Raw genomic sequence first — 27,074 nt, 5'->3', positions numbered from 1 at the left:
TAACTCCGTTCGCCAGCCAATCAGCGTATGATTTGATGGAAACCGGACCGCGAAAAAAATATTTATTTATTATTATGGAGGCTTTAAGTTTTCTCAGTAACTTGACAAGCTTATTAAAGTAAGGGTAAAAATATAGAGGCTGAGGAGGAAATGACTATTTGTACTTGCTATAGTGAAACTTATAACAGGAACCTCACTTGTTTCACAGATATTCCATATTATTATACATACAGGCCACTTTTTCCATGGAATAAAAAAAAAAGTGTTCTATTCCCTTCTAGTGGGTTTATTGATGGCATGCAATATTATCATATCACTTATCCCTGCATGTATTACGCCACTCTCCCCAATGGAGAATGAGCATGCAATATTGTTATAATATTGCACGTTGTCAAGACAACTCGACATGACACATCAGAACTCATGCAAAGAGCCAATGACAAAACTTTTCTGCTGTGCATGCGCACGATCATTTCTTTGTCGGCCGGGAGCGAGAGAGAAAACGGGGTTAATTCAGCGCTCGGTTTAAGCACTAAATAAATAAGCTGAAAACCAAAACTAAAGACGCGCTGAACACCCGAAAGGCTACCAAAACTTCATTATGTATTCTTCATGCATATTTACAAGAGAAAAACATACCAACGGACATTGAAAAACTGGAAAAGAGGCACATCGGAGATGTAAAACTTCCGCACTAGCGAATGACTGACAGTTTATACACAAACATGGCTACGAGGTTTGCTTCATTAAAAGTGGAACATTTGGAGAGAATTTTGAAAGTGAAAGACACGCTGAACATCCGAAAGGCTACAAAAACTTCAATGGATATTCTTCACTTATATTTACAAGAGAAAAACATACCAACAGACATTGAAAAACTGGAAAAGAGAGCAATAGCGGAAATGTTGTCAAAGTTCTACTTGGAGGTGAGGAAAAGTGATGGAGACTTTTACAAGAGGACTTCACTTGTGGACTTCACTCAGCAAAGCCCTTTTGTTTTGAACAACTGCAATGTAACGATTAACTACGACCTAAAGTAAGTTTGAACTTGAACTGTCTACCTGGATATAGCTTGTATATAAGCTGGGTTCAGGCTTTTTGGACTTGTACCATTTCTATTGTTAGAACTTTGACTTTGTACAGTACAGTGGGTTGAGATAACATTGAATTGCATTCAATCAGCATTCAATATTGGTAAGTTACACCCCGTTCTTAACTTTTTGTAAAATCTATAATTGTTCCATTGAATGTATAATAATAATAATAATAATAATAATAATAATAATAATAATGCCTGGCTTTTTTCATGGTATATCAGATATATTCCATTCAGCTACTCATCTTCAACTCGTTCAGTATCATGCTAGCTGAATGGAATATATCTGATGGACCACTCAATGCCAGCCAATATTATTTAAATAATAACCTCGACTTTGCCCCATTTATTATTCACCAATATTCATTTCGCCAAATAATTGTTAAATAACAACATGCCTACCAAGTGTTTTAATCCTTAATTATCTAATGCTGAAACCTCACAGCATTATGGCCATTAAGCCAATGTTAGCATGGCTTTCTGTGACCTTCTCCCAACATCTAGTGCACATTACGATAAAATACACATTTGCTAAAATTATTGAAATTTGTTTAAATTATTTAAAACTACATTAAAAATCAGCACAAAGTCTAAATTATTAGATAAAATGTTCGAATACGTTGTAAACAAATAAACAGATGGATATCACACTCGGCCATAGACTCTATTATCATTATAGCATTATATAATATTTCAAAATATTATTTCAAAAACTAAACCCAACACAAAACATATAATTTTTTATTAAATTTCCTGTTATATGATGTACAACAACCCCGGTTTGGTGATTGTGTGTGTGTGTTGTAGGTGTACGTGATGTGTGTGTTTGCCTTTCTCACCATTTAGATCTTTGCGTAGTTTGCCGAGGTCACGCCGGAAATCTTCAAACTTCATCTGTGACGCCTGGAAAAGGTCCTGTGGCTCTGGCAAAGGGTACACACACGTGTCTTGGCCTGCCTCCTGACAACCCCCCCCCACCACACACACACACACACACAACCGAATCAGCTAAACAAAGCAATTATACTGAGACAGGGTGTTTGGAAACACACGCCAGATCAGAACAAGTTCAACCTTATTCCACAAATCTCATTTCCTCTCGTGCTGTTTGAGTCAAACAGTCAGACAGTGTTATAATTACTTCTTCTGGATACAGGAAGAGAAGAACTGAACTCACAGTGTGTGTCATTCTGTGTGTTTAATGTTCAGTTCTATTCATACGAGCCAAACTGTTTTGATTTTATATGCCAAGTATTGTAATATTTTTGAAAAACATATTACTGCAATCAAAAGTCTGATAAACAGAACTTTAAAAAAAAATAGACATACAGTGCTTGGGACCCATTTGATAGAAGGGGGGCGTGTGTGTGTGTGTGTGTGTGTGTGTGAGAGAATGAATACTGGATGAAGGGGAATGAATGAATAACTTCTAACTAACAGCCATTAATAATTAAAGTAATTATCATCAGTTTTAATTAATCGTAACAGAAATAACATGAGAATGCAAGGGTTAAAATGGCGTACAAATAAATAAGGAAACAAGAAAATAAATAAGTAAACAAGTAGAAAGCTAGCCAGTTAACCAACCAAACAGACAAACAGACTAACTAACCAAACAATCAGACAGACAAACCTACAGACAAACCTTAATTTCCCTGAGGGAATCCACCCAAAGGGATCAATAAAGTTCTATCTAATCTATCCAATCTTCTATCTACAGATAGACAGACAACTAACTAACCAACCAACCAACCAGACAGACAGACAGGCAACCAACCAACTACCCACCCACTCAACCAACCCATGTGGTTCTATCAGCTATAGATGAATGATGGTGCATGATGCAGTGCTGTCTGGGGGATCGGAAATCATGGGTGTTCAGCTTAGGCTTGAGCCCTTGCCCTTTATGCACTGAAATTCCTCCAGATTCCTTGAATCGTTTAATTATATTGTGCATTGTAGAGGGTGAAATATCCATATCTAACATATGCTGTCTTCAAGACGACATATTTTCCAAGGAAATTTCAATATGACAATGCAAAACCACATTCTGCTCACATTACAAAGGCATAGCTGTGGAAGAAGAGGATGTGTTCCCTCTGTCTCCAATAGAGACTCATTTTGTTGACAAACTGGAGATCCTCAGACCATCTTTGCTCCTCAAAGACTAGGCCTTTCCTGGGTACTGAGTTTGTCCCAAATCTAACCAAACAATCAGACAGACAGACTAATCTACCAACCAACCAGACCGATAAGCAGACAGACAGACAACTAACCAATCAACCAACCAACCAAACAGACAGACAGACAAGCATACAGACAAAGTGACAACTAACCAACCAACCAGACAGACAAGCATACAGACAGAGTGACAACTAACCAACCAACCAGGCAGGCAGACAGACAGACAGACATTCAAACAGACAGACAACCAACCAACCAGGCAGGCAACCAGACAGATAAGCAACCAACCAAACAGACAGACAGACAAGCATACAGACAGAGTGACAACTAACCAACCAACCAATCAGGCAGACAGACAGACATTCAAACAGACAGACAACCAACCAACCAACCAACCAACCAGGCAGGCAACCAGATAGACAAGCACCCAACCAACCAACCTGACAGACAGAGAGACAAGCATACAGACAGACCAACCGACCGACCAACAACTAACCAACCAGGCAGGCAGGCAGGCAACCAACGAAACAAATAGACAGACAGGCAACCAACCAACTACCCACCCACTCAACCACCTAAGCAGACACACACACAGACAAACAAATGAACAGCCAGACAGTGAACTGCTAGTAATCAATTAATTAACCAACCAAACACACAAAGAGACATCCAACCAAACAAACAAACAAATAAACCAATAAAATTTTCTACTTTGCTGAAATGTCATCATTCACACATGTTTGGTGTACAAAGTTTGCCTTTTAAAGGCTGGTGTTACAAACAATTAATGGGAGCTTACAGCCTCCAATTTAGATCGACACAAACTGCATGTCTGGATCATTACACACACACACACACACACACACACACACACACACACACACACTTCAAAAAACATTGCTTTTTATTTAAATCTATATCATCATCATCCCAATCACTTTTAACGTGACATATTGACATATCATTAGGCCACACCTCCTACCTAAGTTTGATACGAATGCAGAGAGACACCACCGCAAAATAAATGCTTCCATTATCTGTCAGCAACATTACTTTGGCTTAAAGCTAAAGAAACAAAACTCACACAACTCCATGTCTCAGCTGAACGACTACATTGAGAGTAAGACAGAAACATGTGTACATTTTATTTCATTATATTGTTTTAATGCACAGAACCGCAGAGCCTGTGGTGAAACATAGAAACATGCCATCTTTTCTCAATTAAATACACATCACACAGCCCACATCTGTCACAGCTGTTTATTTAGACTATCGGCTCCTCTAAGTCGGCCGATGGTCAGTCGGGGGAAAACAAGAGTAAAATGAAGCAAAAAAAAAAAAAAAAAAATTAGGAGAGAGAAATAAACATGGGTGGAAAGCATACCTCATCAAAGTGTCGCAGATAGTAAGCAATGATGAAGGACAGGAGACTCTGGGAGTTATCCTGATACATGGAAAGAGAAAGAGAGAGATCAGAAAATATTCTCTAAGTCGTTATAATTATGAGGATGGTTGAGTTTCAAGAAGCTCTCAGAACAAGAGGCGACCCACACACGCACACATTTTTGTCTTACTATTCTTGTGTTCTTGTGAGGACCTTCCATGGAGATCCATTGAATTCAGTGGTTTATCTATATACGGGCAGCACGGCGGTGTAGTGGTTCGCGCTGTTGCCTCACACCAAGAAGGTTCTGGGTTCGGGCCCAGTGGCCTTTCTGTGCAGAGTTTGCATGTTCTCCCCGTGTCTCTGTGGGTTTCCTCTGGGTGCTCTGGTTTCCCCCACAGTCCAAAAACATGCAGGTTAGGTTAACTGGTGACTCTAAATTGACCGTAGGTGTGAATGTGAGTGTGAATGGTTGTTTGTCTCTATGTGTCAACCCTGTGATGACCTGGCGACTTGTCCAGGTTGTACCCCGCCTCTCGCCCATAATCAGCTGGGATAGGCTCCAACTTGCCCACTACCCTGCACAGATAATGGATGGATGGATCTACAACCCCGATTCCAAAAAAGTTGGGACAAAGTACAAATTGTAAATAAAAACAGAATGCAATGATGTGGAAGTTTCAAAATTCCTTATTTTATTCAGAATAGAACATAGATGACATATCAAATGTTTAAACTGAGAAAATGTATCATTTAAAGAGAAAAATTAGGTGATTTTAAATTTCATGACAACACCACATCTCAAAAAAGTTGGGACAAGGCCATGTTTCCCACTGTGAGACATCCCCTTTTCTCTTTACAACAGTCTGTAAACGTCTGGGGACTGAGGAGACAAGTTGCTCAAGTTTAGGGATAGGAATGTTAACCCATTCTTGTCTAATGTAGGATTCTAGTTGCTCAACTGTCTTAGGTCTTTTTTTGTCATATCTTCCATTTTATGATGCGCCAAATGTTTTCTGTGGGTGAAAGATCTGGACTGCAGGCTGGCCAGTTCAGTACCCGGACCCTTCTTCTACGCAGCCATGATGCTGTAATTGATGCAGTATGTGGTTTGGCATTGTCATGTTGGAAAATGCAAGGTCTTCCCTGAAAAAGACGTCATCTGGATGGGAGCATATGTTGCTCTAGAACCTGGATATACCTTTCAGCATTGATGGTGTCTTTCCAGATGCGTAAGCTGCCCGTGCCACACGCACTAATGCAACCCCATACCATCAGAGATGCAGGCTTCTGAACTGAGTGCTGACAACAACTCGGGTCGTCCTTCTCCTCTTTAGTCCAAATGACACAGCGTCCCTGATTTCCATAAAGAACTTCAAATTTTGATTCGTCTGACCACAGAACAGTTTTCCACTTTGCCACAGTCCATTTTAAATGAGCCTTGGCCCAGAGAAGACGTCTGCGCTTCTGGATCATGTTTAGATACGGCTTCTTCTTTGAACTATAGAGTTTTAGCTGGCAACGGCGGATGGCACGGTGAATTGTGTTCACAGATAATGTTCTCTGGAAATATTCCTGAGCCCATTTTGTGATTTCCACTACAGAAGCATGCCTGTATGTGATGCAGTGCCGTCTAAGGGCCCGAAGATCACGGGCACCCAGTATGGTTTTCCAGCCTTGACCCTTACGCACAGAGATTCTTCCAGATGCTCTGAATCTTTTGATGATATTATGCACTGTAGATGATGATATGTTCAAACTCTTTGCAATTTTACACTGTCGAACTCCTTTCTGATATTGCTCCACTATTTGTCGGTGCAGAATTAGGGGGATTGGTGATCCTCTTCCCATCTTTACTTCTGAGAGCTGCTGCCACTCCAAGATGCTCTTTTTATACCCAGTCATGTTAATGACCTATTGCCAATTGACCTAATGAGTTGCAATTTGGTCCTCCAGCTGTTCCTTTTTTGTACCTTTAACTTTTCCAGCCTCTTATTGGCCCTGTCCCAACTTTTTTGAGATGTGCTGCTGTCATGAAATTTCAAATGAGCCAATATTTGGCATGAAATTTCAAAATGTCTCACTTTCGACATTTGATATGTTGTCTGTGTTCTATTGTGAATACAATATCAGTTTTTGAGATTTGTAAATTATTGCATTCCATTTTTATTTACAATTTGTACTTTGTCCCAACTTTTTTGGAATTGGGGTTGTACTATATACATCTTAACCTTAACCACGGGAAGCACAAGGAAACATTTCACTCCTTTAGTTTAGTTTATTTTTTTTTTGGGACCAAATATCTCCGCAAGATCAAAATTCTCAGGTAATCCTATCCTCATAGGGACATTTGTATTCAACCAAGTGCCTTCTACTATATCGACTTTATACCACAGCACTGTTACATTCTCAAATCTGATTGGTCAGAAGGTGTTGCCAGTCAAATCTCTTGTTAGCTCCTCTGGCTGATAGGTGATGAGCTTATGCCATCATGTGTTGTCCATCATCCGTCATCCGCATTTCATGAAAATCACTTCTCTCAATTCATCGATTTTGATTCTTTCTGGCATGAAGGTAGGGGTACCTAGGGTGCATATAATTCTACCCAGATTTGCTTAATTACAAAAATCGCTTCTTCTCAGTCAATTCCTTGCCATTTTGGATTCTTTCTGGCGAATAGATCGGTATTCCTAGGGTGGATATTGCTTCTATATATAGTTTGTACGTATATAGTGTGTATAGCTTGCAACATTTATTGCGCAAGGTGGTCCACTTTAGATCATTCCTTCTGGACTAGATGGGGCCGGAGTGAGCTATGCAGTCATTGATGCTCTCATTAATATTAATGATCTAACTGTAATACATTACCATTTCTATAGCAACAGCTTCACAGGGATTGTACAGCAAATGCTCCACATACACACAATCAAAATACGCATTTTGTTTTTACTATGGTGAAGTTTGCTCTGAGAAGATGTTTATTTACTATTATGGAAGGAGCCTCCAGTGTCAGCACTTTGCTTTGTAACACTCAGAGGGTAACACTTAGTAAGGGTAACATCACAAGTTGCATTTTTTTCTTATTTACTTCTAGAGAGAGAAGCTGAGAGGCTGGTGAGGGAACGGCTGTGTATAGTATCTACAGTATAACGGAAGTAAGAACACAAACTAATTTGGTTCATAGATGTTCCACAACATTGAATGTAACTATAAATGGATGTTTTTAATAAATAAACATTATGATATTTGATAAATATCATGCAAAAGGAATTAAACACTTTGGGGTGTTTCCTTTTAGTACTTCATCTTAGCTACTTTGGTGTTGTTAAGTTAGACTTGTAAGGTAAAATGGGTGTGGTGGTGGTGGTGATGATCATCAGCATCATGAGGCCCTGCCTACTTACACTGCTCTTCACGTCTTTGAGCTTGGGCAGGACGTCAAGGGTGAAGCCGTCTGCTTGTCCCCGACTCCTGTTCCCTCCGTTCATGAAGTTCCCAAATGCGAGAACCAGACCGAGAACCTGCAACACACCTTTACTCCATCTCAGAGCCTGAGGAGAGAAAATTCAGGTTTTATTTAATTGTCTCTCTCTCTCCCAACAAATTGTAGTTTTATTCATTTGGGTCGGTTTTGTAAAAAATAAATAAATAAATAAATAAATAAATAAAGGATTAACTTTTAACCAAGACACCAAGCCAACTGGACTCAGGTCGGAAGTGTGTATTCTCCCTCTCTCTCTCTCTGTATCTCCTTGCTCTCTTTCTTAACCAATCTCTGTCTCTCTCAATTTCTCCATCAGTCTATCAGTTCCTCACTCTGTTTCTGTGTACTTTGTCTGTCTATCTGTCTCTCTTTCTTTCTCTCTGCACATGTGCTAAGTAAGTGGGCGGAGCCAGGAGTGGTGTGAACGCTAAACGTGGCCGCCTGCTGTTTCTCTTTACTTTGTCTCTTCCTTCTTTCTTCTCTTGTACAAAGCACATAGCCTCTTCGCACTTTCTTTTAACATTTAGTTAAGTTTTTTTTTCCAGTTAACTCACTAGACTTTTGCGCCCCCCTTCTCTTTGCCTGAGAAAATGGTTAAGAAAAAGAACTTTATCACATGTACATTTGTGAAATTCCTCTCTGCATTGAACCCATCTGAAGCAATGAAAACACACACACCCAGAGCAGTGGGCAGCCATGCTAACAGCATCTGGGGAACAGTTGGGGGTTAGGTGCCTTGCTCAAGGGCACTTCAGCCCAAGGCCACCCCATGATAACCTAACCTGCATGTCTTTGTACTCTGGGGGAAACCAGAGCACCCAGAGGAAACCCACGCAGACAGCATGCAAACTCCACACAGAAAGGCCCCCGTCAGCTGCTGGGCTTGAACCCAGAACCTTCTTGCTGTGAGGCAACAGTGCTAACCACTACACGACCGTGCCACCCAAAATACGGGGGGGGGGGGGGGGGGTGACACAGGTGAAAGGAAGTTTGATTTTCTTGCACAGTGGTACGTTATTAAAATGGTCACTACTACCAGCATTGAAGTTTGTAGACTAACCATCAGTGAAACTATGGGCCACGTTAACATCCTGTCACCTGCCTGAATGAATAATGCTATTGTTGCCTTACACCAAAAAGGTTCTGAGTTCGAGCCCAGTGGCCTTTCTGTGCAGAGTTTGCATGTTCTCCCAGTGTCTGTGTGGGTTTCCTCTGGGTGCTCCGGTTTCCGCCACAGTCCAAAGACATACAGGTTAGGTGAATTGGTGGCTCTAAATTGACCATAGGTGTGAATGGTTGTTTGTCTCGGTGTCAGCCCTGTGATCTAGAGGTCTGCGCGGGTCGGATTTTTCAGTCCCGCTCCCGCCCGCGCCCGCATTGTGCAGTCCCGCCCGCGCCCGCAAAGAATTATGATTTTCAGTCCCGCTCCCGCCCGCGCCCACAAAAAAATTATGATTTTCAGTCCCACTCTCGCCTGCAAATCCCGATGATGCAGACGTTCGCGTTATTTCTCAGGAAAGTTCTTGTCTTGACACAGCGTGATGTGCCCCGCCCCCTACTTTGAGTGGATTTGAGCATAAATATCTACAGCTCACGTTCGTTATTATTTACCTTGTTTCTGAATTCAGCATGTAGTGTCTCTAATAATAATAATAATAATAATTAGTGCTGTCAAGCGATTAAAATATTTAATCGCAAATCGCATATTTTTATCACATGAGAAACCATTGTAATTCTCTGATCAGCATAAAAAAGTGAATGGGCTTGCTTTGTACCAATGGTGGGTTTTTTTTTTATTGCAAAGCAGAGCTAGTAAGAGAAGTGAATTGATTTACTGCTTGAGTTAGTCTACAACTCTAATCAGAGAGACAGGTTACACAGTGACGGTAGGCTTGACTCAATGCTATCCCAGAAATCCTTCCTGTAATATGCAAATTTGGCCGCCTCTGATTGGACAGGCAAATTTGCATAATACAGGAAGGATTTCTGGGATAGCATTGAGTCAAGCCTACCGTCACTGTGTAACCTGTCTCTCTGATTAGAGTTGCAGACTAACACAAGCAGTAAATCACTTCACTCATGGTTCTCTTGCGAGCTGGGTGTGAACTGTGAGTCATTAGAGTGATCAAAGGATTTCCCGTTAGGGTGATCAATGGCAAATTTAAGATGCCATTCCTCACTCAATCTGGCAATCTGACTCTGCAAATTTAGGCATCTTAAAATGTTTTTATTAATGTCAAATAAAATATCCAGCACAAATTATATATGATAGACATAAATTAATAATTTATAAAAAAATTTTCAAACACGTTTTTAGTTAGCGGGACTGCAGCTTATCACCGCCCGCGCCCGCATATGTGCACTTCCGGTCCTGCCCGTGCCCGCAATGAGCTTTCAAAATTTGTCCCGCGCCACACTGCTTTGCGGCGGGTCCCGCGAGTCCCACGGGACTCCCGCGGGAGTGCAGGGCTCTACTGTGATCACCTGGTGACTTGTCCAGGGTGTACCCCGCCTCTCACCCATAGTCAGCTGGGATAGGCTACAGCTTGCCCATGACCCTGTACAGGATAAGGGGTTACAGATAATGAATGGATGGAGGTGTAGTCATCAATGGATAGCATTCTGGTAAATGTGCTGCCACTAGCTACTCCCTCAAAGAAAATAATCTTATCAAATGTTCCATCCTTTATAAAGGACGATATACTGACACACATTCTCTCTCATGATGGTAAATTAGTCTCTCCGTTAAAAATGATCAGCATAATGAGTAAACCCCTGTTGCTTAAACACATAGTATCCTTCAGGTGATTTGCATACATCATTATGAATGACAACAAGGAACTTGATTTAATGGAAGATTTCAACTATATTATATATGCCACCATGAATCTAATGAAATATTTTGGTTATGGTCAAACTGGTCACATGGTCAGGGCATGTCCTGAGAAACACAACAACAATGTTTGTTGAAGCTAGTGAAAACAACGTGAATGCTAACACTAACACAACAGACAAAGGACATTCAGATAGCACAATAGAAAACGTAAACACCAATGCCATTCAGGAACTAAAGGATGAAGCTGGAGCTTTTACTAACATTAATACACCCACAGTTACACCACGTCACAAGTGCAGTGGGCCCACAGCAGGAGATAAACATGACCCGCGATAAACAAGGCATATAATCGGAAGTGGTGCATGACGATAATGAGGAAACAAGTATGGTTGGTTAATGTGGAAGAAAGTAGTAATCCCCTTATGGTGGGTGAAAACCTTTTTAAAAAGTTTCCCATTGGAGGAGGAAAAAGACTCATAAACATGCTCAGATAAAGAGGAGACACTACTAGTGTTAATTCAGCAGAATTTGAAAGCAAGAGTGAATTCTCTGACTGTAGCGTCACATGTAGTCTCTGGCTTCCCAAGCCTTTCATATAGTATTAAAGAAATTAAAATCTTTTTGAAGCAAAAGAAACACACCAGAAATGTTCAAACAGACAATTCTTTTCAGATGTGAAGCAGTTTATCGTGAAGACAAAGTTTGGTTTTTTTTTAATGGCTGAAGGGATATTTACAGATCAAGAGGTCTATTGTTGAAAAAAGATACTCATGAGGTCACAATGACAACAGCAGTCATGAATAAGCCTTACATGCCTTTGTCATGGAACAGTACGTTCACCCACTTTTAGTTTTCTCTCTCTTTATGAGAACTTTTCATATTGCATCTTTAAATTTAATTTCTTAAACCCTATGACCCGGTACTGGATCCAATAGAACACTACTGTAATTGACTTCTGGTGAAAGGTTTAAAAAATGCCGTTTTAGTAAGTTTTTTTTTTTTTTTCAGTTGTACTCAAGGAGTTGCTGAATGATAAAGGTGGCATCTTTGTGCATGGGACCATTGGTATCATGGTGTTATCCACCCCCATAGGGAAGCCATGGCCAAATGGTTTGTGAAACAGCTTTGGAACCAAAAGGTTGCTGGTTTGATTCCCTGAACCAGCAGAATTGGCTCAAGTGGCCTTGAGCAGGGCACCTAAACCCCAACTGCTTCGGCAAGTATGGTGGTGTACCTTGTGTCTGATTAGCCAAAGAAAAACTGATGACGTGATCATCAGTTTGGGCAAGAACCCAGACATAATAAACTAATCTAGAATAAAATTTAGGCATGGATTAAAAAATGTCAGTTTCTCCTTTGGCTTATCACAATTTACTCAGACACAGTAACAGTCACATATGGCAGTGAACCATGATGACTGAGATGGATCTGACATGGGTTGAGGCCCAACATCTAGCCCAGGACAGATCCTGATAGAGGCAGATCATCAATGCCTTATGCCCCTCAAAGGACGAAGAAGACTAAGCTAACAGTCTAAGTAAGCCAAGTTACCGACACTGGAAATATATTTTCTGAGGTCATACATATCCATAGAGACCAAGATTATGTATATTGACCTGATAATTGTGGAACTAATTTTGATTAATTTTGGGTATGTCTGTTTCGGTGAGGCACACCTCCCAGCATCCTAGGCCTCAAGATGCTAAATGGTCTAAGGGAGCAATCTAAAAGGGCAATGTTTTTTGAAACTATCAAGCAAAAAAAAAAAAATTGACATCGCATTCACTCAAGAAACTCACACCAATGGTGATAACAGTGCTGACTGGTCCAAGGAGTTCGATGGCCTACTCCTATTAAGTCATGATACCACAGTGAGTGGTGGCATCACAATTCTTTTCTCAAGTAACTCTGCACTGTACTTGTACAAGGTTAAGGTAATCATTAAAGATAAACTGCTTAAACTAACTGTCAGAGCCCAATGTGAGAATACCTGTTTCACCCTTATCTGTGTTTATGCCACCACAACACCATTAGATAGAATGGTGGGGTTTTTTTTTTTTCAAACCTTAAACAATACTCTCAAAAACTGCCAATCTGAGCTCATCCTACTGTTAGGAGGTGATTTCAATTGTACAGAACTGAAAATAGACAAGAATCACATGGAACGCCACCTGATCTCATGAAGGAAACTTATTGAAATTATAAACTCACAAGAACACGCAGACATATAGAAGAACATTCACGGCACACAGAAACAGTATACATGGGTTCACACACAACAATAGATTATCCTTATCCAGACCGTAAGCTAGCCTAGTGGTTAGCGTGTCTGCTCCTTGACTGGGCGATCAGGAGTTCTACTCGCAGTCGGGTCATACCAAAGGCCATGATAAAAATGGTGCCTACTGCCATCTGGCAAGGCACGGTACAATACAGATGTGAGTAGGGAGTCAAACTCTCACGGTTACCAGGAGAACTAGCCCCTCACTGTAAACCTAGCTATATAACAGGTGAGAGGCTGTGAAGGCTAGAGAAACTGAGATCGCCGCCACACCCATGCACCTCAAAGAGCTGGGTAGTACTAGGACTGGAAACTACCTGGGAAGACCAGATCCTGGTGTGGCAGGGACTTCCTTAGCCAGATTAGATACAACCCCGATTCCAAAAAAGTTGGGACAAAGTACAAATTGTAAATAAAAACGGAATGCAACGATGTGGAAGTTTCAAAATTCCATATTTTATTCAGAATAGAACATAGATGACATATCAAATGTTTAAAGTGAGAAAATGTATCATTTAAAGAGAAAAATTAGGTGATTTTAAATTTCATGACAACAACACATCTCAAAAAAGTTGGGACAAGGCCATGTTTACCACTGTGAGACATCCCCTTTTCTCTTTACAACAGTCTGTAAACGTCTGGGGACTGAGGAGACAAGTTGCTCAAGTTTAGGGATAGGAATATTAACCCATTCTTGTCTAATGTAGGATTCTAGTTGCTCAACTGTCTTAGGTCTTTTTTGTCGTATCTTCCATTTTATGATGCGCCAAATGTTTTCTATGGGTGAAAGATCTGGACTGAAGGCTGGCCAGTTCAGTACCCGGACCCTTCTTCTACGCAGCCATGATGCTGTAATTGATGCAGTATGTGGTTTGGCATTGTCATGTTGGAAAATGCAAGGTCTTCCCTGAAAGAGACGTCATCTGGATGGGAGCATATGTTGCTCTAGAACCTGGATATACCTTTCAGCATTGATGGTATCTTTCCAGATGTGTAAGCTGCCCATGCCACACGCACTAATGCAACCCCATACCATCAGAGATGCAGGCTTCTGAACTGAGTGCTGACAACAACTCGGGTCGTCCTTCTCCTCTTTAGTCCGAATGACACGGCGTCCCTGATTTCCATAAAGAACTTCAAATTTTGATTCGTTTGAACACAGAACAGTTTTCCACTTTGCCACAGTCCATTTTAAATGAGCTTTGGCCCAGAGAAGACGTCTGCGCTTCTGGATCATGTTTAGATACGGCTTCTTCTTTGAACTATAGAGTTTTAGCTGGCAACAGCGGATGGCACGGTGAATTGTATTCACAGATAATGTTCTCTGGAAATATTCCTGAGCCCGTTTTGTGATTTCCAATACAGAAGCATGCCTGTATGTGATGCAGTGCCGTCTAAGGGCCCGAAGATCACGGGCACCCAGTATGGTTTTCCGGCCTTGACCCTTACGCACAGAGATTCTTCCAGATTCTCTGAATCTTTTGATGATATTATGCACTGTAGATGATGATATGTTCAAACTCTGCAATTTTAAACTGTCGAACTCCTTTCTGATATTGCTCCACTATTTGTCGGCGCAGAATTAGGGGGATTGGTGATCCTCTTCCCATCTTTACTTCTGAGAGCCACTGCCACTCCAAGATGCTCTTTTTATACCCAGTCATGTTAATGACCTATTGCCAATTGACCTAATGAGTTGCAGTTTGGTCCTCCAGCTGTTCCTTTTTTGTACCTTTAACTTTTCCAGTCTCTTATTGCCCCTGTCCCAACGTTTTTGAGATGTGTTGCTGTCATGAAATTTCAAATGAGCCAATATTTGGCATGAAATTTCAAAATGTCTCACTTTCGACATTTGATATGTTGTCTATGTTCTATTGTGAATACAATATCAGTTTTTGAGATTTGTACATTATTGCATTCTGTTTTTATTTACAATTTGTACTTTGTCCCAACTTTTTTGGAATCGGGGTTGTAGAATGTTTGGGCACAAACACCAATTAAGTTCCTTTACCCACTGTGCCATTATATCTATAGGTTTCTCTGACCACAGTATGGTAGTGCGTACTGCCTTTATCAGGAACTCTAAGCCTAAAAGTGCCTACTGGCACTTTAACACTAGCTTGCTAAATGATGTTCATTTTAATGAAGTGTTGAAGTACTTCTGGCATGAAGTTAAGAAAACAAAACCCTCATTTCAAGACTTACAACAGTGGTGGAATTTTGCTAAGGTCCAAATAAAACAACTTTGTCAACAGTACACTTCCAATGTTACTAAGGACATAACCATCTGCATGAAAAACCTGGAAAAGGAGATATTGGCTTTTCAGGCGCAGACCAATATTAATGGCGAGAGTTCCAGCCTAGCCAAAGTTAGAGAAAAAAAGAATCTGCTATCTGATCTTTTAGGCTCAAGGTGCTCTGGTCAGATCCCATTTCCAGAGCAGGGAATGTATGGATGCACCCACCAAATTATTTTTCAATATGGAACAGAAAAAATGGGCAAAAAAAAGGATCATACACACCCCTTTTTTTCTGAAAGCAGAACACTTTCACAGGAACCCAGTGATATCTGTAAGAGATCAGCTGGTTTTACAAAAGGCTTTACAGTAGCGAAGTTCCTCAGGAGCAGGCTCATGACAACCATTTTCTTAAAGATCTTCCCCAGGTTCCCAGCAGCGCTAATGCAGGAGGTAACTTACCCTTAAGGAACTGCATAGTGCACTCCAGAGTATGGAGTGAAACAAAGCACCAGGCATCGATGGCATTCCTGCCAACCTTTACAAGGTTTTCTGGGATGACATGGGGAGATACTTGCTTCTTGTTCTCAACAGCTGCTTATCTGAAGGGCAGCCACCTCTCCGTTGTTGGAGAGCTGTCCTCACGTTGTTACCAGAGAAAGGTAACCTTAATGACATTAGATCTTGGTGACCTGTATCTGTTCTCTCTGTAGAATATCATCTGCTCTCCAAAATTTTACCAAATAAACTAAAAAAAAACAAAACAAATGCAAGACAAAGTGCTTCATCTTGACTATACTTACTGCATGCCTGGACATTTTATACACGACAACATCTCTTTTATAAGGGAAGCCATGGATATGGGTAGGAATTCCTCTTCGGATTTTGGTCTTCTTTTTTGATCAGGAAAAAGCTTTTGAAAGGGTTGAGCACAGTTACTTGTTACATGTACCTTAGACACATTTGGTTTTAATCCCAATTTTATAAATTATACATAGGTTATGTACTCAGACATTGAAAGTATGTTGAAGATAAATGGCAAACTACGTGCCCCTTTCAAGGTTTACAGAGGCATCAGACAGAGATGCTCCCGATCCAGCACACTGTACTCATTGGCTACTGGATGTTTTCTAACTTTACTGAGGAAAAAAATATTACATGGTGTCGCTTTCCCTAAATGTAAAAACTCTTTCAAAGTACCACCATGCTCTTCAGAAATTAGATATACAGCACTCCCAAGCAGGCTCACAGGGTCGGTTTTAAATATCTGGTGCTTTTCCTTAGTGACAAACATCCATCCATTATCCATAGCTGCTTATCCTGTGCAGGGTCACAGGCAAGCTGGAGCCTATCCCAGTTGACTATAGGAGAGGTGGGGTATACCCTGGACAAGTCACCAGATCATCACAGGGCTGACACATAGAGAAAAACAACCATTCACACTCACGATCAATTTAGAGCCACCAATTAGCCTAACCTGCATGTCTTTGAACTGTGGGGGAAACCAGAACACCCAGAGAAAACCCACACATACACGGGGAGAACATGCAAACTCCACACAGAAAGGTCCCTGTCAGCCACTAGGCTTGAAGCCAGGACCTCCTTGCTGTGAGGCGACAGCGCTAACCACTACACCACCATGCTGCCCCATGAGAAATATTTCCTTAGAAAAAATTTCAAAGACATCATAGAGAAAGTAAAAGGTACGCTTGGCAAATGGAGCTTTCTTGCTAAGACATTGTCTTATAGAGGACACATTCTTGTTATAAACAACCTGATGGCTTCATCCCTTTGGCATCATTTAGCAAGCATGGATGCTCCTCCTAATATTCTATCCAAAGTTCTGACTATCTTTGTTAATTTCTTTTGATATAGTGTACACTGGGTTCCCCAGAGTGCTTTACATCTGCCTAGAGAGGAAGGAGGACATGGACTTATTCATTTGCAGAGTAGGACTGCTACCTACCCCCTGAAGTTTATACAAAAATACACAGTCAAGTTTTCTCTCTCTCTGTAGAGTTACATGTTGATCCTGAGACACCAGTGACCTCTGCTGACCTCTTCTGCTCCTTCGACCTGCTTGATCCATCCTGATGCCCTACGTCTGGCTGGAGTCTCATCACATTGCTCCTGTGGAGGACGGCCCAATATGGACAGTCGAAAGACACACTTGGTAGATGGTTCTAGACACTTACTGTTTTGCTATTATGGCTGAGGACTATAATTGACATGATAACTTTAGGACTGCAGTTGTCATGAACAGTTTTGCACTCAAGTCTCCATCAATGAACAGTTTATAACTTCAACAAAACAGACTTCATGTTAAAACTATAATGAAGTTCCTGGTTACACAGTTGTACTTTGTGACTATATAGGACACAGTTATGGAAGCAAGTTATTTATAATCAGGCTATCTGTTATCACCCAGATAAGGATGGGTTCTCTTTTGAGGCTGGTTCCTCTCAAGGTTTCTTCCTCATATCATCTGAGGGAGTTTTTCCCTTGCCATCATCGCCACAGGTTTGCTCATCTGGGATAAATTAGGTATAAAATTGGGTCATGTTTAAAGTCTTTCATTTTCTGTAGAGCTGCTTTGCAGCAATGTCTGTTGTTAAAAACGTGCTATAAAAATAAACTTGACTTGACACAGCCCAACTGGAAGGAAATAGCCTATGCCAGAATACAAACTTTTGAAGGACTAGAATTGTACAAAACTATCTTTTGGCTGAAATCAGACCTCATGAATCTGATTTTTATTGGAACCTCTTTAGGGTATGGTCACATGTCCAAGTAGGGAGAGACTGGAATACAAACCACTCTCTAGTGGTAATTTCAAGAGTCCCTTATCCATGGCTCAGCATTAGATCCTACATGGGGAGGGTATTTTCCTGCTCTCGCTTCTACTCTATGCGATGCGAGACTGGGATAATTACTCTCAAGAAGCTATGGGACCTTACCAGTGCTGATTTTAACAAAGAGAAAGAAGTAGCCATCTGGATGGGGATTAGATCTGTCAGGACTGTGGCTCATCATCTTTCTCAATGGAGGACTGTGCTTTCAAAGGATAACATTGACTTGATTCACAATTTCTGCAATGGTTTTATCTCTCCTGACAACAATGATCCCCACCAACCCTCAAGATCACAACAAATCTTCAAGAATGCTCAGGTACCTTCTAGAAATGGAAAATCTCATGCTTGTAAGACCAAACCCAGCTTCAGGGAAAGCTTGATAGAAACTCTGTGTCAAATCTTTTAACAAAAGTCTTGGATAAGAAAACCGATACACCTTGGTGGACTATTCTTCAGCTAAAAGCAGAGGAAACACCACAATGGAGATCACTTTATAAACCTCCCTTCACAAAAAGATGTGGGGACTTGCAGTAGTGAGTACTTCAAGGTAGTAATGCAGTAAACTCCTTTATCTGTGCTCTTAATCCAGAGGTCAGTAGTGTCCTTTGTGGTAGCAGAGAGACTGTTTTTCATGCCTTCATGGACTGTACAAGACTGAAACCTTTGTTTCCGGTGCTGAAAATTCTATTTCCTATGTTTGACAAAAATGGGCAACATAGTGGTGTAGTGGTTAGTACTGTCACCTCACAGCAAGAAGGTTCGGGGTTCGAGCCCAGTGCCCGACAGGGGCCTTTCTGTGTGGAGTTTGTATGTTCTATTCGTGTCTACATGGGTTTCCTCCGGGTGCTCCAGTTTCTCCCACAGTCCAAAGACGTGCAGGTTAGGTTAATTGGTGTCTCTAAATTGACTGTAGGTGTGAATGGTTGTTTGTCTCTAGGTGTCAGCCCTGCAATGATCTGGCAATTTGTCCAGGGTGTACCCCGCCTCTCACCCATAATCAGCTCTGATATGGTCAAGCTTGCCTGAGACCCTGCACAGGATACACCTTAGTGGAGACTTCTTCAGCTAAAAGCAGAGGACACACCACACTGGTATAGATAATGGATGGATGGATGTTTGATGAAAACTTTTATATGGACGTTTTTGTTCTAGGGTGCAGATATTCCCGCAAGCGGAGGGTTAAGTGTCAACTCATACATTTCATTATTAGTCAGTTCAAAATGTCTAAATACATGAGTCACAAGAATAAAATTGAAAGTGACTCAGGCGACAACATACACACAGTCTACAGTTTTCAGTCAAGTCATGCGTATTAATTCACTTTCATTTTTACAAATAAATGAATGACCTTAATGCTTTTGGGAATATCTGGTACCTTAAGAATGTCATGTGAAGTGGAGGACGGCAGAATTCAATTTAATCATTTACTTGAATCACCCTAATATGTACACACACACACACATGTTTGTGTCACTATCCTTGTGAGGACATTCCATTGACGTAATTATTATTGTAGTTAATTAATGCTGTGCCTGCACCTCAACCTAACCCTAACCTTAACCTCAGTGATGAAAAGGAAACTTTTTGGCTTTTTTTTCTTTCAATTTTTGTTTAAAAAAAAGAACAAAACAGCATTTTCCTTGTGGGGACCATCCGAATGTCCCCACAAGATCGAAATTGTCAGATTTTACTATCCTTGTGGGGACATTTGGTCCTCAGTAGTATTTAAAAACATGTACACACACACACACACCCCTTCCTCTCACAAAAGAACCATGTTTTAGGTCCTTAAGAGTCTATAAATAACCTTCTCTTTCTTCGGATGTTTGCAATAAGTTTTTAAACTTCAAAAATTCTTTCCCACTCTTTCTCTCTTTCTCACCGTGCACACACACTGCAGCAGACTGATCTTCCTCTGTACAGAGCTGATGCTCTCGGTGAACGTGGACTGAACCAGGATGCAGAAAACTCGCTCAGAGAACTGAGGAATCTCTGAAAGCTGCAGCAGGAACCTGTGTGTGTGTGTGTGTGTGTGTGTGTGTGTGTGTGTGTGTGTGTGTGTGTGTGTGTGTGTGTGAGAAGAGGGAATGAGAGGTAAACAGGATTAGATTAAAAGTCTCAGGAAAAAAAAGATTAAAACAACCAATGCATGAAAACAAGAAATAAATCAAAATCAATTTAATAATAATAATAATAATAATAATAATAATAATAATAAGTAGTAATTGGGATAGTATGGAAAAAATGAATTTCTAAATTTACTTTGACTTGTATTTCATTGCAGACAGAATGAACCCAAGATATTTCATGTTTTGATGGACAACTTCATTTCATTTGGTAATGTACATCCATTCCTGTGTTTCAGACCCGCAACACATTCCAAACAAAGTTGGGACGGGGCAATTTAGGTTTGGTAATGAGGTAAAGCAATTAAATAATGATGTGATTTGAGACAGGTGATGCCAACAGGTGATTGTAATCATGATTTGGTACAAAATCAGTCTCCAGGAAAGGCTTAGGCTTTGAGGAGCAAAGATGGGCCGAGGATCTCCAGTTTGTCAACAGATACAGTGGTGCTTGAAAGTTTGTGAACCCTTTAGAATTTCCTATATTTCTGCATAAATATGACCATCAGATTTTCACACAAGTCCTAAAAGTAGATAAAGAGAACCCAGTTAAACAAATGAGACAAAAATATTATACTTGGTCATTTATTTATTGAGGAAAATGATCCAATGTTACATATCTGTGAGTGGCAAAAGTATGTGAAGCTTTGCTTTCAGTATCTGGTGTGATCCCCTTGTGCAGCAATAACTGCAACTAAACGTTTGCGGTAACTGTTGACCAGTCCTGCACACCGGCTTGGAGGAATTTTAGCCCGTTCCTCCGTACAGAACAGCTTCAACTCTGGGATGTTGGTGGGTTTCCTCACATGAACTGCTCGCTTCAGGTCCTTCCACAACATTTCCATTGGATTAAGGTCAGGACTTTGACTTGGCCATTCCAAAACATTCACTTTATTCTTCTTTAACCATTCTTTGGTAGAACGACTTGTGTGCTTAGGGTCGTTGTCTTGCTGCATGACCCACCTTCTCTTGAGATTCAGTTCATGGACAGATGTCCTGACATTTTCCTTTAGAATTCACTGGTATAATTAAGAATTCATTGTTCCATCAATGATGGCAAGCCGTCCTGGCCCAGATGCAGCAAAACAGGCCCAAACCATGATACTACCACCACCACCACGTTTCACAGATGGGATAAGGTTCTTATGCTGGAATGCAGTGTTTTCCTTTCTCCAAACATAATGCTTCTCATTTAAACCAAAAAGTTATATTTTGGTCTCATCTGTCCACAAAACATTTTTCCAATAGCCTTCTGGCTTGTCCATGTGATCTTTAGCAAACTGCAGATGAGCAGCAATGTTCTTTTTGGAGAGCAGTGGCTTTCTCCTTGCAACCCTGCCATGCACACCATTGTTGTTCAGTGTTCTCCTGATGGTGGACTCATGAACATTAGCCAATGTGAGAGAGGCCTTCAGTTGCTTAGAAGTTACCCTGGGGTCCTTTGTGACCTCGCCGACTATTACACGCCTTGCTCTTGGAGTGATCTTTGTTGGCCGACCACTCCTGGGGAGGGTAACAATGATCTTGAATTTCCTCCATTTGTACACAATCTATCTGACTGTGGATTGGTGGAGTTTTGTAACCTTTTCCAGCCTGATGAGCATCAACAACACTTTTTCTGAGGTCCTCAGAAATCTCCTTTGTTCGTGCCATGATACACTTCCACAAACATGTGTTGTGAAGATCAGACTTTGATAGATCCCTGTTCTTTAAATAAAACAGGGTGCCCACTCACACCTGATTGCTATCCCACTGATTGAAAACACCTGACTCTAATTTCACCTTTTAAATGAACTGCTAATCCTAGAGGTTCACATACTTTTGCCACTCACAGATATGTAATATTGGATCACTTTCCTCAATAAATAAATGACCAAGTATAATATTTTGTCTCATTTGTTTAACTGGGTTCTCTTTATCTACTTTTAGGACTTGTGTGAAAACCTGATGATGTTTTAGGTCATATTTATGCAGAAATACAGAAAATTCCAAAGGGTTCACAAACTTTCATGCACCACTGTATGTGAGAAAATTATTGAAATGTTTAAAAACAATGTTCCTCAAAGAAAGATAGGAAGGGATTTGGATATTTCACCCTCTATGGTGCATATCATTAAATGATTAAAGGAATCTGGAGGAATATCGGTGCATAAAAAGCAAGGGCTCAAGCCTAATCTGAACACCTGTGATCTTCGATCCCTGAGACTGTATCAAGAACCAACGTTCATCTATAGCTGATAGAACCACATGGGCTTGGGATTACTTTGGCAAACCTTTATCAAGCTACAATACAGAGTTACATCCACAAACACCAGTTAAAACTTTCCTGTGCAAAAAGGAAGCCTTGTGTTAACTGTGTCCAGAAGCGCCGTCGACTTCTCTGGGCTCGGAGGCATCTGGGATGGACCATCACAGAGTGGAAACATGTATTGTAGTCACACGAATCATTCCAGGACTTTTTTTTTTTTTTGGAAGAAATGGACACAGTATGCTCCGGACCAAAGAGGAAAAGGACCATCCAGTCTATTACCAGGAGCAAGTCCAAAAGCCAGGGTGTGTCATGGTATGGGGTTGTGTCAGTGCCCTTGGTAAAGGTACCTTACACTTCTGTGATGGAGCATTAATGCAGAAAAGTATCTTTCCAATGAGATTTCAAGACGACATTTTTTCCAGGAATATTTCAACAAGACAATGCAAAACCGCAATACAAAGGCATGGCTATGGAAGAAGACGGTGTGTCCCCTCTGTCCCTAATAGAGAATGTGTGGAGAATTTAGAAATGGAAAAATATGACCGCGATGGGCGGCACGGTGGTGTAGTGGTTAGCACTGTCGCCTCACAGCAAGAAGGTCCTGGGTTCGAGCCCCGGGGCCGGCAAGGGCCTTTCTGTGCGGAGTTTGCATGTTCTCCCCGTGTCCGCATGGGTTTCCTCCGGGTGCTCCGGTTTCCCCCACAGTCCAAAGACATGCAGGTTAGGTTAACTGGTGACTCTAAATTGAGCGTAGGTGTGAATGTGAGTGTGAATGGTTGTCTGTGTCTATGTGTCAGCCCTGTGATGACCTGGCGACTTGTCCAGGGTGTACCCCGCCTTTCACCCGTAGTCAGCTGGGATAGGCTCCAGCTTGCCTGCGACCCTGTAGAAGGATAAAGCGGCTAGAGATAATGAGATGAGATGAGATGACCGCGATGACCCCATACTCTTACACACCTTCAGACCTGTTTACAGGAAGAATGGGACAAAATAACACCTGAAACACTTCATCACTCGGTGTCTTCAGTCCCTAAACATCTTTTAAGAGTCATGAGAAGGAATGGAAAAGTTATAAAGTGGTAAATGTTTTACTATCCCAACTTTTTTTTTTAATGTGTTTATTTTGATTATTATGTTTAATGTGGGGCAGCACGGTGGTGTAGTGGTTAGCGCTGTCACCTCACAGCAAGAAGGTCTGGGTTCGAGCCCCGTGGCTGGCGAGGGCCTTTCTATGCGGAGTTTGCATGTTCTCCCCGTGTCCGCGTGGGTTTCCTCCGGGTGCTCCGGTTTCCCCCACAGTCCAAAGACATGCAGGTTAGGTTAACTGGTGACTCTAAATTGAGCGTAGGTGTGAATGTGAGTGTGAATGGTTGTCTGTGTCTATGTGTCAGCCCTGTGATGACCTGGCGACTTGTCCAGGGTGTACCCGCCTTTCACCTGTAGTCAGCTGGGATAGGATCCAGCTTGCCTGCAACCCTGTAGAACAGGATAAAGCGGCTAGAGATAATGAGATGAGATGAGATATGTTTAATGTGTATAAAATTGGAATGTGTTTCTCATCTCATCTCATTATCTCTAGCCGCTTTATCCTGTTCTACAGGGTCGCAGGAGCCTATCCCAGCTGACTACGGGTGAAAGGCGGGGTACACCCTGGACAAGTCGCCAGGTCATCACAGGGCTGACACATAGACACAGACAACCATTCACACTCACATTCACACCTACGCTCAATTTAGAGTCACCAGTTAACCTAACCTGCATGTCTTTGGACTGTGGGGGAAACCGGAGCACCCAGAGGAAACCCACGCGGACACGGGGAGAACATGCAAACTCCACACAGAAAGGCCCTCGCCGGCCACGGGGCTCGAACCCAGGACCTTCTTGCTGTGAGGCGACAGCGCTAACCACTACACCACCGTGCCGCCCTGGAATGTTTTTATTTTGAAAAAAAAAAGTTCATGATGTACATCATCAAAATAATGTGCTGTTGTATTGTTTTGAATGTAATACAGGTCAAAGGTTATTTACAAATCATTATTTTTAGTTTTAATTTCTGGTTCAACATACTGTCCCGACTTTTTCTGATTTGGGGTTGTATATTTAAATAAATAAATAAATCACAATAAATAATTTTATTGTCAAAAGTAAATTATTATTTTCAATAAATAGATGATTAACATGTAATTATTTCTAACGGAATGATGATTTTTTGCAACAATCATTTCAAAATAAGTTATTGAATATAAATAAATAAAATGTGTGTGTGTGTGTGTGTGTGTGTGTGTGTGTGGGCCTCACTGTTCAGGCTTGTCTAGCGGTTTGCTGTTCTCCTTCTCCATACTAGACTTAATGTGCCTCTTGATCTTATCCATTTCCTCTCTCTGCGCTCTCTGTTCACACGGAGACGAAAAGGAAAAGTTGATTTACAGGAAATTAGTCACATGATCAAAGTGCTGAAGAGTTTCACCAGTAATTCCTGAAAGCAGGACTGCAATGTGGAGTCAACTGAGTAAATCTCTCACACAACGCGCGCGCGAGCGAGAGAGAAAGAGAGATGGTGGTTTTGTGTGCAGGAGTCAGAGACAGTGTGGAGTCTCACACTCAGGAGGAACAACCTCAATACTGCAATAATTCACCCAGGCGCAAATGAGCGAGAGAGAGAAAGGGAGAGAGACTGACATATATAAACTGCCTCGCCAAAAAAGTCAGCATTTATATTCAAATAAGCAAATACTTAAGAGCCTTTGATTGGATAATTACTGCAGTGATGAATGCGGTTCAGCTGACAATTCTTTTAACTAGTGCTGTCAAAAATGTCGCGTTATTAACGCGTTAACTTGACTCAACTTTAACGGCGATAATTTTTTTATCGCGAGATTAACGCTCTGTGACATGATGCCACGCCCCGCACAGCCAGAGTCCTCTGCCCTCCCCCGAAGAGCCACGGTGCTCGGCTTACGGTAGGTTTCGTTTTCCCATCGGCGGCTCCAGCCCCACTTTGCAGTGGCTGTGACAAGACGTGTTATGTTCTGCAATAAAAAAAAAAAAAAAACATTGTTACAACCAGTGTTCGAACTATGCCGATATTTTCGGGGGGGGGGGGGGGGGTGTCCCTTATTTTCCCTTGGGGGGGGGGTGCTTGCGCTTGTCTCAGAGCGCGGCTCTCCATCGCGCGCTCACTTCGGATATGCAAATGCTTCCCGTTACACACGATTGCTATGTCAATAAACATCATTTTGCCAATATTTTAGAGACCCCCCAACATTTCCCAAATCATGTTTTGAGCAATTCCAGCGTTATGGACGTGACACTTGAACTCAAAATGGCAACAAATGACCCAGTGCATGTTTTATTGTCTCCCAGTATTTAAACAGGTGTTGCATATTTTAAGGCTGTACCATACTGGAGAAGTGATAGAACAAGAACAATTCCCATAGTACATCTAGGGCATGCCAGAAAATGCCAATAAAAGATGCGTTATGGATGTGACAGAAAAAGTATCACTTTTCTTGGGTGACTGTACATTTTTATCAAACTCTGTGAAATTGTAAACCTAATGTCGAAATGGAGATATCCATTTGATAGAGGGGTCCAAGGTGAATATTAAAAAATCTCTGTTTAAAATATTTTGTATTTCATGCAGAGTTTCGGAAGGAAAAGTCAGCGTTATGGATGTGACGAAATAGCGTTATGGATGTGACGCGTCTGAAATAGACATGGCATACGCTTAGAAAATCAGCAATTTAACCACCATAACCCTTTGAAAAACTCTCTAAATATCAGCTAAAACTATCAAAGTTCTTAAATAATATTTAGGATGGCTATTGTTTTGCTGTTTTGTGGATTTTAGCATACATTTCTGTGGCTTGTGGCAATAATATAGAATTGTACATGATCAAAGTTGATTTTAGCTTGGGTTTTACATTATAAGAAAGAAAGACTGACAGTGACATATTAGGTTGGTTACAAATTGGTTCAGCTTGTTCACATCTGTAAAATACAGGCCTAGGTGATATCTCTGAGTGGTTTTGATGTATTACATGTTGCTTTATTTTTGCATGGTGAGGTTGACATTTACATGGAATTGCCCTTTTCAAGGGATCTCATGTCTGTTTCAGGGGATCTCGGATCCCCCGAGTACCCCCGTAGTTCGAACAGTGAGCAAGCCCATTCACTTTTTTTATGCTGATAAGAAAATTACAATGGTTTTTCATGTGACAAAAATGTGCGATTAAATTGTGATTAATCGCGAGTTAACTATGACAGTCGCGACATTAATCGCGATTAAATATTTTAATCGCTTGACAGCACTACTTTTAACCCTAACTGATGCAGTGAGTAGC

At 41.2% G+C, this 27,074-nt stretch overlaps 1 protein-coding gene across 2 annotated transcripts in view; it reads right to left on the bottom strand.

Moving 5' to 3' along the window:
• Nucleotides 1-27,074, bottom strand: part of fmn2a (formin 2a) — a 144,891-nt gene that overhangs the window by 39,570 nt on the left and 78,247 nt on the right. For both annotated transcript variants that reach the window (XM_060933370.1, XM_060933369.1), the window contains exons 9-13: nucleotides 25,030-25,121; nucleotides 20,237-20,366; nucleotides 8,069-8,215; nucleotides 4,665-4,724; nucleotides 1,936-2,056 (exon numbers count right to left, since the gene is read on the bottom strand). In XM_060933370.1, the coding sequence (XP_060789353.1) occupies nucleotides 1,936-2,056; nucleotides 4,665-4,724; nucleotides 8,069-8,215; nucleotides 20,237-20,366; nucleotides 25,030-25,121 (550 nt within the window). The remainder of the gene's footprint in view (nucleotides 1-1,935; nucleotides 2,057-4,664; nucleotides 4,725-8,068; nucleotides 8,216-20,236; nucleotides 20,367-25,029; nucleotides 25,122-27,074) is intronic.

Source organism: Neoarius graeffei, chromosome 11 (assembly GCF_027579695.1).
Source record: "Neoarius graeffei isolate fNeoGra1 chromosome 11, fNeoGra1.pri, whole genome shotgun sequence".
NCBI classification, from domain to species: Eukaryota; Metazoa; Chordata; class Actinopteri; order Siluriformes; family Ariidae; genus Neoarius; species Neoarius graeffei.
The sequence above is the reverse complement of the archived record's forward strand: the minus strand, read 5'-3'. Positions and strand labels throughout refer to the sequence as shown.